This window comes from Azolla caroliniana, unplaced genomic scaffold (genome assembly GCF_043228905.1).
Source record: "Azolla caroliniana isolate FFs.n. ecotype wild unplaced genomic scaffold, voAzoCaro1.0.p SCAF_139, whole genome shotgun sequence".
NCBI classification, from domain to species: domain Eukaryota; kingdom Viridiplantae; phylum Streptophyta; class Polypodiopsida; order Salviniales; family Salviniaceae; genus Azolla; species Azolla caroliniana.
The window spans coordinates 19,751-32,339 of NW_028230574.1; the positions used below are offsets into that span (position 1 = coordinate 19,751).

At 39.1% G+C, this 12,589-nt stretch overlaps 2 protein-coding genes across 4 annotated transcripts; one reads left to right on the forward strand and one right to left on the reverse strand.

Annotated features, from left to right (window-relative positions):
• The first annotated feature begins 1,945 nt into the window (after window positions 1–1,945).
• On the forward strand, window positions 1,946–7,313 carry LOC147849053 (uncharacterized). 3 transcript variants are annotated; one of them, XM_087337837.1, is made up of 13 exons: window positions 1,946–2,122; window positions 3,059–3,195; window positions 4,463–4,570; window positions 4,651–4,702; window positions 4,801–4,863; window positions 4,937–4,990; window positions 5,833–5,931; window positions 6,009–6,077; window positions 6,232–6,347; window positions 6,438–6,498; window positions 6,570–6,724; window positions 6,940–7,021; window positions 7,113–7,313. In XM_087337837.1, the coding sequence occupies exons 1-13, from the start codon at window positions 1,961–1,963 to the stop codon at window positions 7,206–7,208; spliced, it is 1,254 nt and encodes a 417-aa protein (XP_087193963.1). In that variant the 5' UTR covers window positions 1,946–1,960; the 3' UTR covers window positions 7,209–7,313. The 3 variants fall into 3 exon arrangements, with proteins under 3 accessions (XP_087193963.1, XP_087193966.1, XP_087193965.1); XM_087337840.1 differs by lacking the exons at window positions 1,946–2,122; window positions 3,059–3,195 and adding exons at window positions 3,407–3,897; window positions 3,948–4,023; XM_087337839.1 differs by lacking the exons at window positions 1,946–2,122; window positions 3,059–3,195 and adding an exon at window positions 3,964–4,087.
• Window positions 7,314–10,508: 3,195 nt separating this feature from the next.
• Window positions 10,509–12,048, reverse strand: LOC147849054 (histone H2AX-like). The gene is made up of 2 exons (XM_087337841.1): window positions 11,830–12,048; window positions 10,509–11,071 (listed from the first exon to the last, which is right to left on the reverse strand). The coding sequence occupies exons 1-2, from the start codon at window positions 12,010–12,012 to the stop codon at window positions 10,844–10,846; spliced, it is 411 nt and encodes a 136-aa protein (XP_087193967.1). The 5' UTR covers window positions 12,013–12,048; the 3' UTR covers window positions 10,509–10,843.
• Between the last annotated feature and the right edge of the window lie 541 nt (window positions 12,049–12,589).

Sequence of the window (12,589 nt, forward strand, 5' to 3'; positions counted from 1 at the left end):
TACAGTAACACCTATTGGAAAAAGTAGTTTTTGAGCTTCTAAAAATGAATGCCCACATCATGGATATATGCTTAAAATTGATGTAGACACACATCCATTGATAAAACTATGTGCACTATGTTCCAACGCTACAATAAATAAATAAATAAAAACATCCCACTAACACTATTTCTCTTTCTTAATATGAGGACAGTGGCTAGTCCCCCCAACAAAATGAAATCTATTTAATACACCTCCCACTCAACACATCCACCACGTCAGGGTATCCAAAGTTGCAACAAATAATCCCACGTGGAATAGATTTGATAGTTATCGCAATTGAGTTTTGATGGCCACGTTATCCTTTGGAGGGGTTCTCTTTATGTCAACTAGTCTTACATCAAAGAGGGTTTGTCTTTGAACAAAGTCGTACTCTAGTAGGGTGAAGAAAGGACGTTTGTATTCTGTTTTTTAATACATAAATGTAGTTTGTGTGTGTGTGTGAGAGATAGATAGATAGATAGATTATATTATCGTCTTCGGAGGTCAAATATGACCTATGAGACCAAAAATATTACATTTCACGTGATACGCGTGAAAGTGAGTAGTGAGAGAGAGAGAGAGAGAGAGAGAGAGAGAGAGAGAGAGAGAATGAAAATGGGACCATTTCTCTATTGTGTAGGGGTTATGCTATCTTCTTTGTATCGTTCCAAATTTATAAGTGTCTGTCTAGTAGCTAGTCAATTTGTGGTGCACCCCAAAGGTGTCCAACATATTCTTCATTGAGTTCACCCGGCCTAGTTCAAAAAGTCATTGCCGAGAGTATAAACGTCGGTAGCAAACCGAACCAACATTCGTTTGGGGGTGGTGACCAATATCGGGGGAGGATAGAAAGGTGGGTCATGGAAGTTGAAGAGAGAATCCCACGGGACAGGTATGGCGATCTGGGTAACGGGCCTGGGCATGATTTGGGGGGGGGGGGGGGGGTAATGGGCAAATGCTGGGACACAAATCTTGGGCTTGGATGGACGAAGACGAAGACGAAGACGATCATGATTCATCATGATGGGTTTTGAAGGGGGGGTCCTTTCTATAGGCATGGGGGGGTCGGGGGGCGTTAAAGAACGGTAGGCTGGACGAATTGCCGGCCGCTTTGGAAGAGTCGAGACAACAGGCGGGCGGGCAGACCGGAGCGGACGGAAGCTTGGCCTTGTGTGGAGTGTAAAGTTCGGGGCCGGCCGGTTAACTGAAGGCTGAGATGCCCGGCCGGACATACGGACGGGGGCCTCTCCTCTCGGGAATTTGAGTTTGTTCTTATTGTCACAATGGCCGCCCGGCCATTTCAGCCGCCATATAGCCTTCAGTTCTTATTGTCATAATGGCCGCCCGGCCATTTCAGCCGCCATAGCCAGCCGCCATAGCCAGCCCATGGGAGTACCAGACAGTATATCGCTGCTGCTCCATTCCTTCCATTCCTGTGAACGATCGATCGATCCGTGGAATCAGAGAACAGAAAGAGACAGAGAGAGACCACAGATATGGCGCTTCCAGGACGCATGGCCATGGTGTACAGTACAGTACAGTATATCGCTGCTGCTCCATTTCTTCCATTCCTGTGAACGATCGATCGATCCGTGGAATCAGAGAAAAGAAAGAGACAGAGACAGAGATTCACAAACACACAGGTATGGCGCTTCCAGGATGCATGGCCATGGTGTAGAGTAGAGTAGAGTATATCGCTGCTGCTCCATTCCTTCCATTCCTGTGAACGATCGATCGATCTGTGGAATCAGAGAAAAGAAAGAGACAGAGACAGACAGACAGACAGACACACACACACACACACACACACACACACACACACAGATATGGCGCTTCCAGGACGCATGGCCATGGTGTAGAGTAGAGTAGAGTATATTGCTGCTGCTCCATTCCTTCCATTCCTGTGAACGATCGGTGGAATCAGAGAAAAGAGAGAGAGATGGCGCTTCGAGGACGCATCGCCAGGCTTCTTTCCTCTTCTTGGATTTCTAAGAATAGAAGTCTGTGCTTCTCTTCTTCTTCTTCTTCTTCTGCTCCGACTTATGAGTGGGATGCTCATCGTCTCTCCCCCGACCAACTCCACTTCCGCAACCTCGCATCTGTAAGAATTTCCATCATCGCTCCATCTCTGCTTTCCTTCCCCCATCTCCGTCTTCTCTTTGTAATACGTAAATTGCTCTTCGGATCATCCATTCTGTACTGATCTCTGTATAAAGATTATGAACTCCATCACTTCGCTGCTTTGTTTTTGTATCAATCTCTGATAGTACATTAGTCCCTAATTTATATGTTCCTTTTGATCCACACATGAATACGTCATTTTACAATGCTTAAAAATGATTTCCATGAATTCTTACTTGTTCTTTTAGGCATCGTTTCCTTCCCGTCCGGATCTTTCCCTTTCAGCCCGCTTTTTTCTGGTTTTATCCCCTCGGACTTCATCCAATCCTCTTTTTGATTAAACCTCATGAAATATTTGATGAGTATAACGTCTTTACAGAAGCTATACGAAGTCACTAGCTTCGTTTCCTATTTATTTTTGTTTCAGTTCTTCGCTTTCTGTGTTTTTAAATAGTCTTCCATTCAATGATGTTCCTTTTCCATATGTAGTGCCTCAGTTACTCTTGACAATCCTCATGAAAAGATATCTTCCATCAGTTCTATGTTTTTTTTTTGTATGTATCTCTTAGGTCCTCTTGATCAATTCTTATGAAAAAAATTCTATGCTGCTGTTTAGAGATGTTTTCCTTGTTTTCTGTATCAATCCTCCATAGCTCATTAGTTTAAACCTCGCGGTTCTTCTTGGTCAATCATTGTGGAAGGGTTTGTATCATGCTTCATTACTTCTCATGTCATTCAATCCCATAATGTTTAAGCACAAATCATGCGTGAACCATTCAAGATTTCCCATCATGAATTATGTATAAATCCTCGTTAGGGTCATTCTTTCTGTGATGCTTAAGGTTGTTTCTTTCCGTATTTATTAGTTCCGTATACTCGTGATCAATAATCAATTAAAATCATTTTTACAACTCAGGATTTTGCTCGACAAGAGCTTCAACCATTTGCAGCTGAATGGGATAGGAAAGAGCATTTCCCTGTCCAGACTATTCGAAAGGCCGCAGATCTAGGGTTTGGTGGCATTTTCTGCTCTCCAGAATTCGGTGGCTCTAAGTAAGTACGATTCTTTCTATACAATAATTGCTATAGATAGATCTATGGTCTCAATGAGAAAGCCATCTCAGTCTAGCAGCCAAGATTCTGAGGACTCAGAGAATACATTTGGTCAACCACACATATTACTAAAATGAGTTTATTTACAGGGTAAATAATTCAGGAATTTCTTTTGAAGAAAATATGGAAATTTTTATATATTTATGACACCCAGAGTGGACATATTGCATTTAAAATATGTAAACTTCCCTTCCTTTATTCTTTTTACTCAACGGTTCAATGAATTGCAGGCAATGTTCTTATTGTGTCTGGTAGTGCTGGGAGAATTTTGGAATCAAAGTGACAATGTTTTTCTTGTAGAGTCTCGCCTAAAAATAGCTTCTCAAAATTTGGAAATTGAACAGAAGCAAGAAGCTTACCTGATTGAGCCTAGTAGGTTTAGGCATTCGATGAGAAGAAATGTCCGCACCTACCAGAGGCAGCAGCATCGGTCAACTTAGATGAGTATTCCTTATCTGTTGATGATTTCTCATAGAGATCCTTTGCCTCTTCTACAACAAAAGCATATGGCAGTTTATATGAAGACTTTTATCGGCTGCTCATAAGAATGCTTGATATGTGTTGCATAATGTACAGGTGAAAACGAGGAGAGCTTACTATCTGTAATGCCAAATATCTTAGTTGCATCATGTATAGCCTGTAATGCCAAATACCATATTTCTCAAGTAGAGGTCATTACTTCTAAATTGAAGATGCCAAATACCATATTTCTCATGGAGGTCCTTCACCTCTTCTACAACAAAAGGGCATGGCACTCTAGATGACAGTGTGTGTGTTTATCAGCTGTTCATAAGATTTCTTGACATATATACAGATATATGCGTCGCAATATGTATGGTACAAAATGAGAACTTACCGTCTATAATACCAAGTATCTTAGCTACGTCATGTATAACCTGTAATGCCAAATACCTTAATTGTTTCTCATGTAGAAGTCGTTTCTGGTAAATTAAAGATGTGGAAAATCATTAGCTTCCCTGTAGTAATTTATAGCATGTGTTTGTAGCATTCGTAGTTTTAGTGTCTTGAGGGGGTAATTATTTTCTGTGTAAGTGGACTTCTGGCATGATATATATGCGTAAGAGGTGTTATGGCTATACGATGGTGAATTTCTATAAATATGCTATAACTGAGCCATGGCTCTTGTTATTTAGTCATAGAGGAGTACATTTATAAATCCTGATGGGTATACCTGCTGGTAATACAGATTGAGTAGAGCTGATGGAGCTGTAATATTCGAATCTCTGGCATATGGTGATGTTAGTACAACTGCATATCTGACGATACACAACATGTGCTGTTCCCTGATTGATAGGTAAGGAAATGGACACTTCACAGTATCAAGTAGATCTTTAATGTGGTGGATACATTTTTATGCATAAACACTATTTGTAGATTTGGGACAGATGAACAGCGATCCCAGTGGTTGCCAAGGCTCACATCTATGGTAATATTCTTTTAGTGGTCTTGTTTTTTAATCAATTTCATATTTGAGGTTATTGGTACTCATATTCACATATCCTTATCATTGAGTATTGATTGTAGGAATTATTTTCTTCTTTCTGCCTGACTGAACCTGGAAGTGGAAGTGATGCAGCTTCTTTGCAGGTAAAAAAACAAAACCGTATTTCAATTTTTTGGTATGATCCTTCTTTGAAAGCGTAAACTGGTCTTATTTCAGACAACAGCACAAAAGAAACAGGGAGGCACAGATTACTTACTCAATGGGAGTAAGGTAAGTCCATAAAGCTTTTATTCTCGAATTTAAACATTTGTCGTGTGTATAGATGAGCAAAGATTAAACAGCTTAAGTGAGTGCTTGACTTGAAGGCTCCAAAGCTTTTTCTGATGCTTATGCATTTTTTATTCTTCATCTCTGTATGGTTTTGTGACTGTTGAATTGAAAAAACATTATTCATGAAAAGTTAATTCATTGTTTACAGTTGTGACTCTTTCTATTCTGACATATTCAAATTATCAGGAAGAAAATGCTGTTGTCTTTTCTAATGGAAACCTTAGTTAACTGAAGTAACTCATTTAAAGTTGCTTTATACACAAGATTCTAATAATATTTACATAAATAATGCTAATTTAATTATCTAAAGTATAAGGGCCAAGCATATCCCTTAATCTTATGGTAAAAATTCTCGTAAAATAAAAATTAAAAGAAACAACTCTGATATGTGTGGAATGGCTCATTATTTCTTGTGAGAGTTCGAAGTTTTGAGGGGTAACACTTTAGGAACATGTATAAGTTATCTTGTTGAGAAGACTGGTGGATGTGAGTGATCAATATGAGCATTTTCATTGTTAGATACAAATTGGAGATCGTTTTCTGTCTTGTGTTTTTCTTTTTGATAAACATCGTTGTATATATATTCTGCTTATCTGTTGGTTCAACATAGCTCAAAAGTGAGGACTTCTAGAATGTATATATTCAGTTGTGCTTTCTTTTTAGCATTTGTTCAGTGTTTTTGTCTTTGACCTATAATGGATGCAGTGCCAATAGGTCATTGTTTTCCTGTGACATGAAGCTATCACACCGATTATACATTTTTTTAATTTTTAAATCTCCAGGCATTTATCAGCGGAGGTGGCGTTAGTGATGTATACTTGGTTATGGCACGAACTAGTGATGGTGGACCTAAGGGCATAACATGCTTTCTACTTGAAAAAGTAAAATTCACCTGCAAAGAAACCTAACTGCATTTATGACCCATTATATAAAAGAAATGTCTCATTATTGAGCTCAGGGTATGGAGGGCTTATCCTTTGGTCGTCCAGAACATAAGCTTGGTTGGCGCTCACAACCAACAACCTCGGTGAGTTTGTCAACTCAAGTCTTAAACACAATGCATGCAGACACACACATATTTGTCTCTATATGTAGAAACATTGTTCCCGAACTATTTATCTGCAGGTCTCAATTATTGTGCCATATATAGAAATCATTTTTCCTGAAGAGTTTATGTGCAGGTTACATTGGATGATGTGAAAGTCCCTGGTACCCACATTATTGGGGAAGAGAACCAAGGATTCAAGATTGCCCTTTCTGGATTAGATGGTGGCCGAATAAATATTGGGGCATGCAGGTTATACTCTTTTCTCTGGTGTAATGAGAAATAAGAGTTAAATAATGTTGTCTATTATCATGCTGAAACTTCTCTCAATCAAATCTTCAGTATTGGAGGTGCCCAATTTTGCCTTGATGCTGCGGTAGGATATGTGAAAGGGCGGAAGCAAGTAAGGAGAATGTGGATACAATATAGTGAAAACATGATGCATCCCTAAAGAATTTCTGACGGTTTTCACAGTTTGGCAAAGCAATTGCAGAATTTCAAAATACTCAATTTAAGCTCTCTGATATGGCGATGAGGGTTCAAGCATCCAGGTTGATGGTAGCACATGCTGCATCTGCATTTGATGCTAATGCATCTGGATTCACAGCTTCTGCTGCGATGGCAAAGTGGTAACGAAATAGGATATATAAAGGCTCACTTGTTTTGAGAAAGTTTCAATGGTTAAATGTATCTTTCGAGGAATGTTACCTATGTCTAGTGTGTTCTTCACTTACGTCTTTTGTGGAAGTATTACACAGGTTGGCTGGTAACATTTCTAGTTTACTTTCATCTTTTGAGGTAGTAACACAGGTCTAATTTTTGTACTTAAATGACATTAATGAAGGTATGCCACGCAGACATGTTACAATGTGTGCAATGATGCACTCCAATTGTATGGGGGATATGGTTACCTCAACGATTATCCAGTATGTGGTGATGACATCATTTTTACAGTTAGTGATGACAAATCATTATTTGTTTAGCTTGTCTCATTATATCAGCGTTTCATGTCTGCAGATCGAAAGGTATGTGCGAGATTTGCGTGTGCATACGATTCTTGAAGGTACCAATGAAATCATGCAGCTGATAGTTGCGAAGGAAATGTTGAAATAGGGCAAACTAATACCAGTAAATGTGGATACACTGAACTAGTTAGTGTAGCTGATGTTGTATCTTTTGTTGCTACCCAATAAATATTACATATAATTATGTGTAATATCCAAATTATATATATAAATGTATGTATATATATATATATATATATATATATATATATATATATATATGATGTATATTTGCACATATCGATTAGTTAAGCGTTGATCCAGAAGAAGAATGTCTTTCCAGTGTATATCGTTTGTATTGATCACTGATTAGCTATTAAACTGTTGATCCATAAGAGGAATGCTCATGGTAACAATTGCATAAGAAGAGCATTTGGCAAATATCAGAATGTCTTCTAAATAATAGAAGTGCATTGGATGGAAACTAGAGGAACATGTATTGTGTTTTCCTAAAACCTGTGTGGATCCACCAATGCTCCAGTAATATAAATGAATGGTATCATCTGCATTCCATTGTGCAAGTGGGTCTGAGCAACATTAAGACAGAACTGTGGACTGCTTTGATTGAAGGGAAGAAACCAAAGAATCCAGGAGAGGCTACTGTCTTTTGAGCTTTCTAACCATTAATAAAACTAAACCATGTTAGCTTCTGTATCATACTTTGATTATATTTTGCATTTATCTTTTCATCCATGCGATCATGCAGTTTTGGCTATGTGAGATGCAGCTCTTACTAATTAAACAATTTGCAGAGCCATGGAGATTAGGCAAGACAAGGTTCAATACGTGATTCTCACTCTCCAATGTAGAGGCATTCCAATACTCTTTCAAAAGAGAAGATCAACTCTAAAATAAGGTAACCAAAGGTATTATTATACCTTGGCTATCACTAGATGGATCCATGGAAATCATAACCTTTGTGTGTAATATATGTGACTTGGAGATGGATATCACGCTGTCTGCCTAATTATGGTTTTAGACCTATTTCGCAACAGCATATGAGTTTTCTTGATGTATGTCTCCTATCAAAGAAGGAATATTCATACTTTGAAGTTTCAAAGCACAATGTCTCTTTGTGGATATGGCCAACACAACCTTCTAGGTGGTGCCTTACGTATGTAACACTCTTTAAGCTATCATCCCTGCTTAATGTCATCAGAGCATTGCACTATATGTTGAGATGTAAAAAGTGATGTTCATCCTGTATTAAGCCTTCATCCCATAGATTTACATTTGACACATCTTGATGCCATGATGAAACTTGAATACCGAACTTGTGTGACGGAGGTCAAAGGAGAGACATCTCAGTGAGAGTTAGTACATGCCCTCTATATTTGTCACATTTTGACGTCGTAATATATCGTCTTCAGAGATTCAATACCAATCTAACCGAGAAAGGAGTATTTTCATCCACATATGGCAAGGATCAAAGGTCACCAAAGGAGAAGATATACCAGGAAGGGTCTGGACAAAGGGTGAGGGGAGTACAAGGTAACGGGGTTTTGGACAAATACAAAATCAAGAGTGGCAGTGGAAAGGTAAGAAAAGCAAATGTTTATAGGAATTGCTTGCTCCCTAATACACATTATATTAAATGCAACTCATTAATGATCTTGGGATTACCATTGTTTAGGTCAAATTCTCCATGCAAAAACAATGCACAAATATGTACGCCCCCTTCTTGGACATTTGAGAATATCATTTAGATTATCACACAAACAAGTCATCATGCTTCTAGCATATTACCTCGTATTTCAAGTATGTGAGAAATTATATTCATCCTCCACTAAGTTTTCATTACATACCTTACATATCATCATACTTTAGTGATGATGCCATGATGTATCTCAACACTTCCTGTAATGAGTTTGATACAGTTGGATAAATTCTTGCCAATTTTGACACTTTAGCATCTTGCCAATTCATCCTTAGTGCCTCAAGTGACCTATCCACAATGATCACATAAACAATAGCATCGCCAAAGAGCTCCAATAGATCTTCGTCTTCTATAAACCATTTCATAATGTCAAGCACCTTGCCATGTCAAGATTTTGCACTTACTAGTTTTTTGTTGCATCCTATGCTCCAATCTTTAATTGGGCACAAGCACTCATCAGTAGGGAAAATGGCACAATGGATGTAGGTACAAAGAGTCCAAATTCTCCATCCATAGCATAACAAAACAAGAATACAGTTGAAGATGTCATGTGTAGATTAAAACCCAGGGGACTTATACCCTATAATTAGAATGGTGGATAGACCTGATTCAGCCAATAAACCATACCGAGCTAGAATATAGTCTGCTTGCAACAATACTGTAAGCAAAATGCCCAAAACTATGCAATCCAAGTGCTCATACAAGAAGATGATGACCTGCTATGGATGTCTGTTAGATCAAATCGAACAAGAGAAAAAAAATCATCAATAAATGGTAAAATAGCACCACATGAACATCACTTACATCTATGTGATTACAAAAGAGAGCATTACCTACATTCAACCACTGCAAATAATGATGGCTTATGATTCAGAGCACATGTTCATAGGTGAATTAGAGATGTTTTTGAATTGACAACCACGATTCCTAGCAGCTCAAATTTCCCTTTATAGATTCGATGACTAGCTCTACTGCCTCATCATTTTCATCTATAAAATATGGACTTAAAATAAACTAAGCATTTCTGACACGCTCCAGTTCAACTCTCAGAATTCATAAGCTTACCAAACCAAGAAACAGATGATCCATCCTGAACGTTAAGAACAGCACAGGTTACACAGAGCCAACAAATCAAGACCCATTCAGTAACTGTAGCTCTCCACGCAATCATGTTATCGTAGAAGATCATTGACCTGAATGGTTCCGAAATAACACTTCAATTGATCAGGCATATGTTCTAAACAATCAACTTATCGAGATTACATCAGAACAAATGGGAGAGATACAACCAATGAATGAATGAATGCTTAAATACCACAGTACTACATGACATTTGACGTAAACATGAAAATAACACAATACTACATGACATCTGACATGACCACATTTTTTAATGCTCATATAAACACTTCAATAATCAACAACCTCAAAACCTTTAAGTATATATTCAAATCTAATCAACAGCAAGAAGAAGAGATAGACGGAAAAATGTTATTGGCATCTTTACACCACACTATACAATCCAACATTACTCAAAAAAACGATCAATAAGCTTATATTGTTGTCTGTAGACACGGGAAATAAAGAACCAACATCTCCATAATCCCGAAAAATGTGGCTTACGCTTCACATAATCAATGCACACAACTTCCAACAAAAATTATTCAAAAAGAAGCCCATATACCATCAATATCCAACAAAAGATACTATATTTGTTCAATCTCTAAATAAACGAGTTGAACAAAGTCTCTGTACATATATCCAAAAAGTGACAACATGCCTCTAGGAAACAGTTTTTAACCTGTAGCCGCTCATAACGTCTCCCAAAAATAACGTTCGTCTATTAAATTCAAACTACTACACAATCGCTTATATCATTTCAAAAGGAAACTGTAGGAAGACAAACCTTGTTCTCATTCATTGAAACCTTACAGACCTTGGCATGATAGTGTAAAACAGAACTGTCATTCCCATAACAACCAAGCAAGGCAGCGACCTTTCCGATGCCAAGAGAAGCAAAACCAAAACTAAAACTCTTGAGATGCACTACCAATCTCATCCCCCTTGGATTTTCCAATAGATTTCTTTGGCAGAAGCATTGCATTAATGTTAGGAAGAACACCACCATCGGCAATCGTAACAGAACCTAGGAGCTTGCTTAATTCTTCATCGTTTCTCACGGCCAGTTGAATATGCCTGGGCACAATCCTATTCTTTTTATTGTCACGTGCGGCATTTCCAGCAAGCTCCAGCACCTTTAAGTTCCAACAATGAAAATTTATGAGACAAGAAACAAAACATAAATATCCACTAGTTTCCTCTGTAGGACAGACTTTAAAAAACAGCATAGGAAAAGGCGACGACGGAATAAAACTAGTCTTTATGCTTGGAAGAGTCGACAAGTCAACAGAATATATAAAGTTAAGGACGCCAAAACCGGACAATGAAAGAATAAAACAATAATCACATCGATGGATGTGGATATCTTCCGCGGATCAAATAAACTTCCATTGTAACTATGCTAAGCGATGGTTTGGAGGATACGAGGAAAGAACCAACTCGACACAAAATCAATGTATGCATCTACCAGAGAAAAGCTAAGATCCTAATGATACAAAAAACAGAATATAAATATCTTCTAGCAATAGGACAAAAGCCGGCAACGCATTGGCGAACTACCATCAAGACCACAAAAGCAATCGGAACAAGAAAAATTATTGTACAATCATTGTACAAGGAACCCCGATTACGATCACTCGTAACACCGATTAAGAAAAAATGCATAATGAATGTTAATATATCAAAAAAGAAGACGTAAACATATAAAACAAAACATCAAGAAACGGAAAGATTGAAGCAACCACATGATTAAAAGCAGTCTTGGATTGAAGAAAGAAAGAAGAGAGAGAGAGAGAGTGAGTGAGACAAATACTGCGAAGGGAATAGAAATATGACCAAAAGAAAGAAGGGAAAGGATCTGAGAGAGAGAGAGAGAGAGAGAGAGAGATCATACCTCTGCAGCGAGGTATTCCAAGACAGCAGCGAGGTAGACAGGAGCGCCAGCGCCGACGCGCTCGGCGTATTTGCCTGCTTTGAGGAAGCGAGCGATCCTGCCAACGGGGAACTGAAGGCCGGCCTTGTGCGATCGAGAGACGGATTTGGAGGATGCAGTCTTGCCGCGGCCACCGGAGCTCATCGTGGAATGGGAAAAATGGAGGTGCAGGCGAAGCGAAGAGAAACTGCAGAAGGAGAAGGAGAAGAAGCTTCTAGAAGATGAAGCTTCTAGAAGGAGAAGCTTCTAGAAGGAGAAGTTTCTGCAGAAGCCGGCGGCGGAGAGAAGGAGAAGAAGAAATGGAAATCGCGCGTCTTTCTGTTTCTCTCAGAAGAAGAAGAGAAAATGGGACCCTGGAGGCGGAGCTTTTTTATAGTGACGGAAGGCCTCTGGCAGCCGTCCGATCGCTTTTTCCCGCGCGCCACGTGGCAGGCTCCACGGCCGTCCGATCTTCCCCACCGGATAGCCCACGTGGCACCCCCCCCCCCCCCCCTCTCTCTCTCTCTCTCTTCTCAATCTCCCGGGAAACTGACCCCCAACCGTATCTCATAACCAAAGGGCTTCCGAGAGCCTTCCAGAATCTTCCAAATGCCTTCCGAGAAATCTAAGCACAGCCTCAATTTGCCATGCTAATATTAATCTCTCTCTCTCTCTCTCTCTCTTCCGAGGATATTAAGGACGAGATTAAAAAGGTTAATGAAGAGGTACGATGCGACATGGA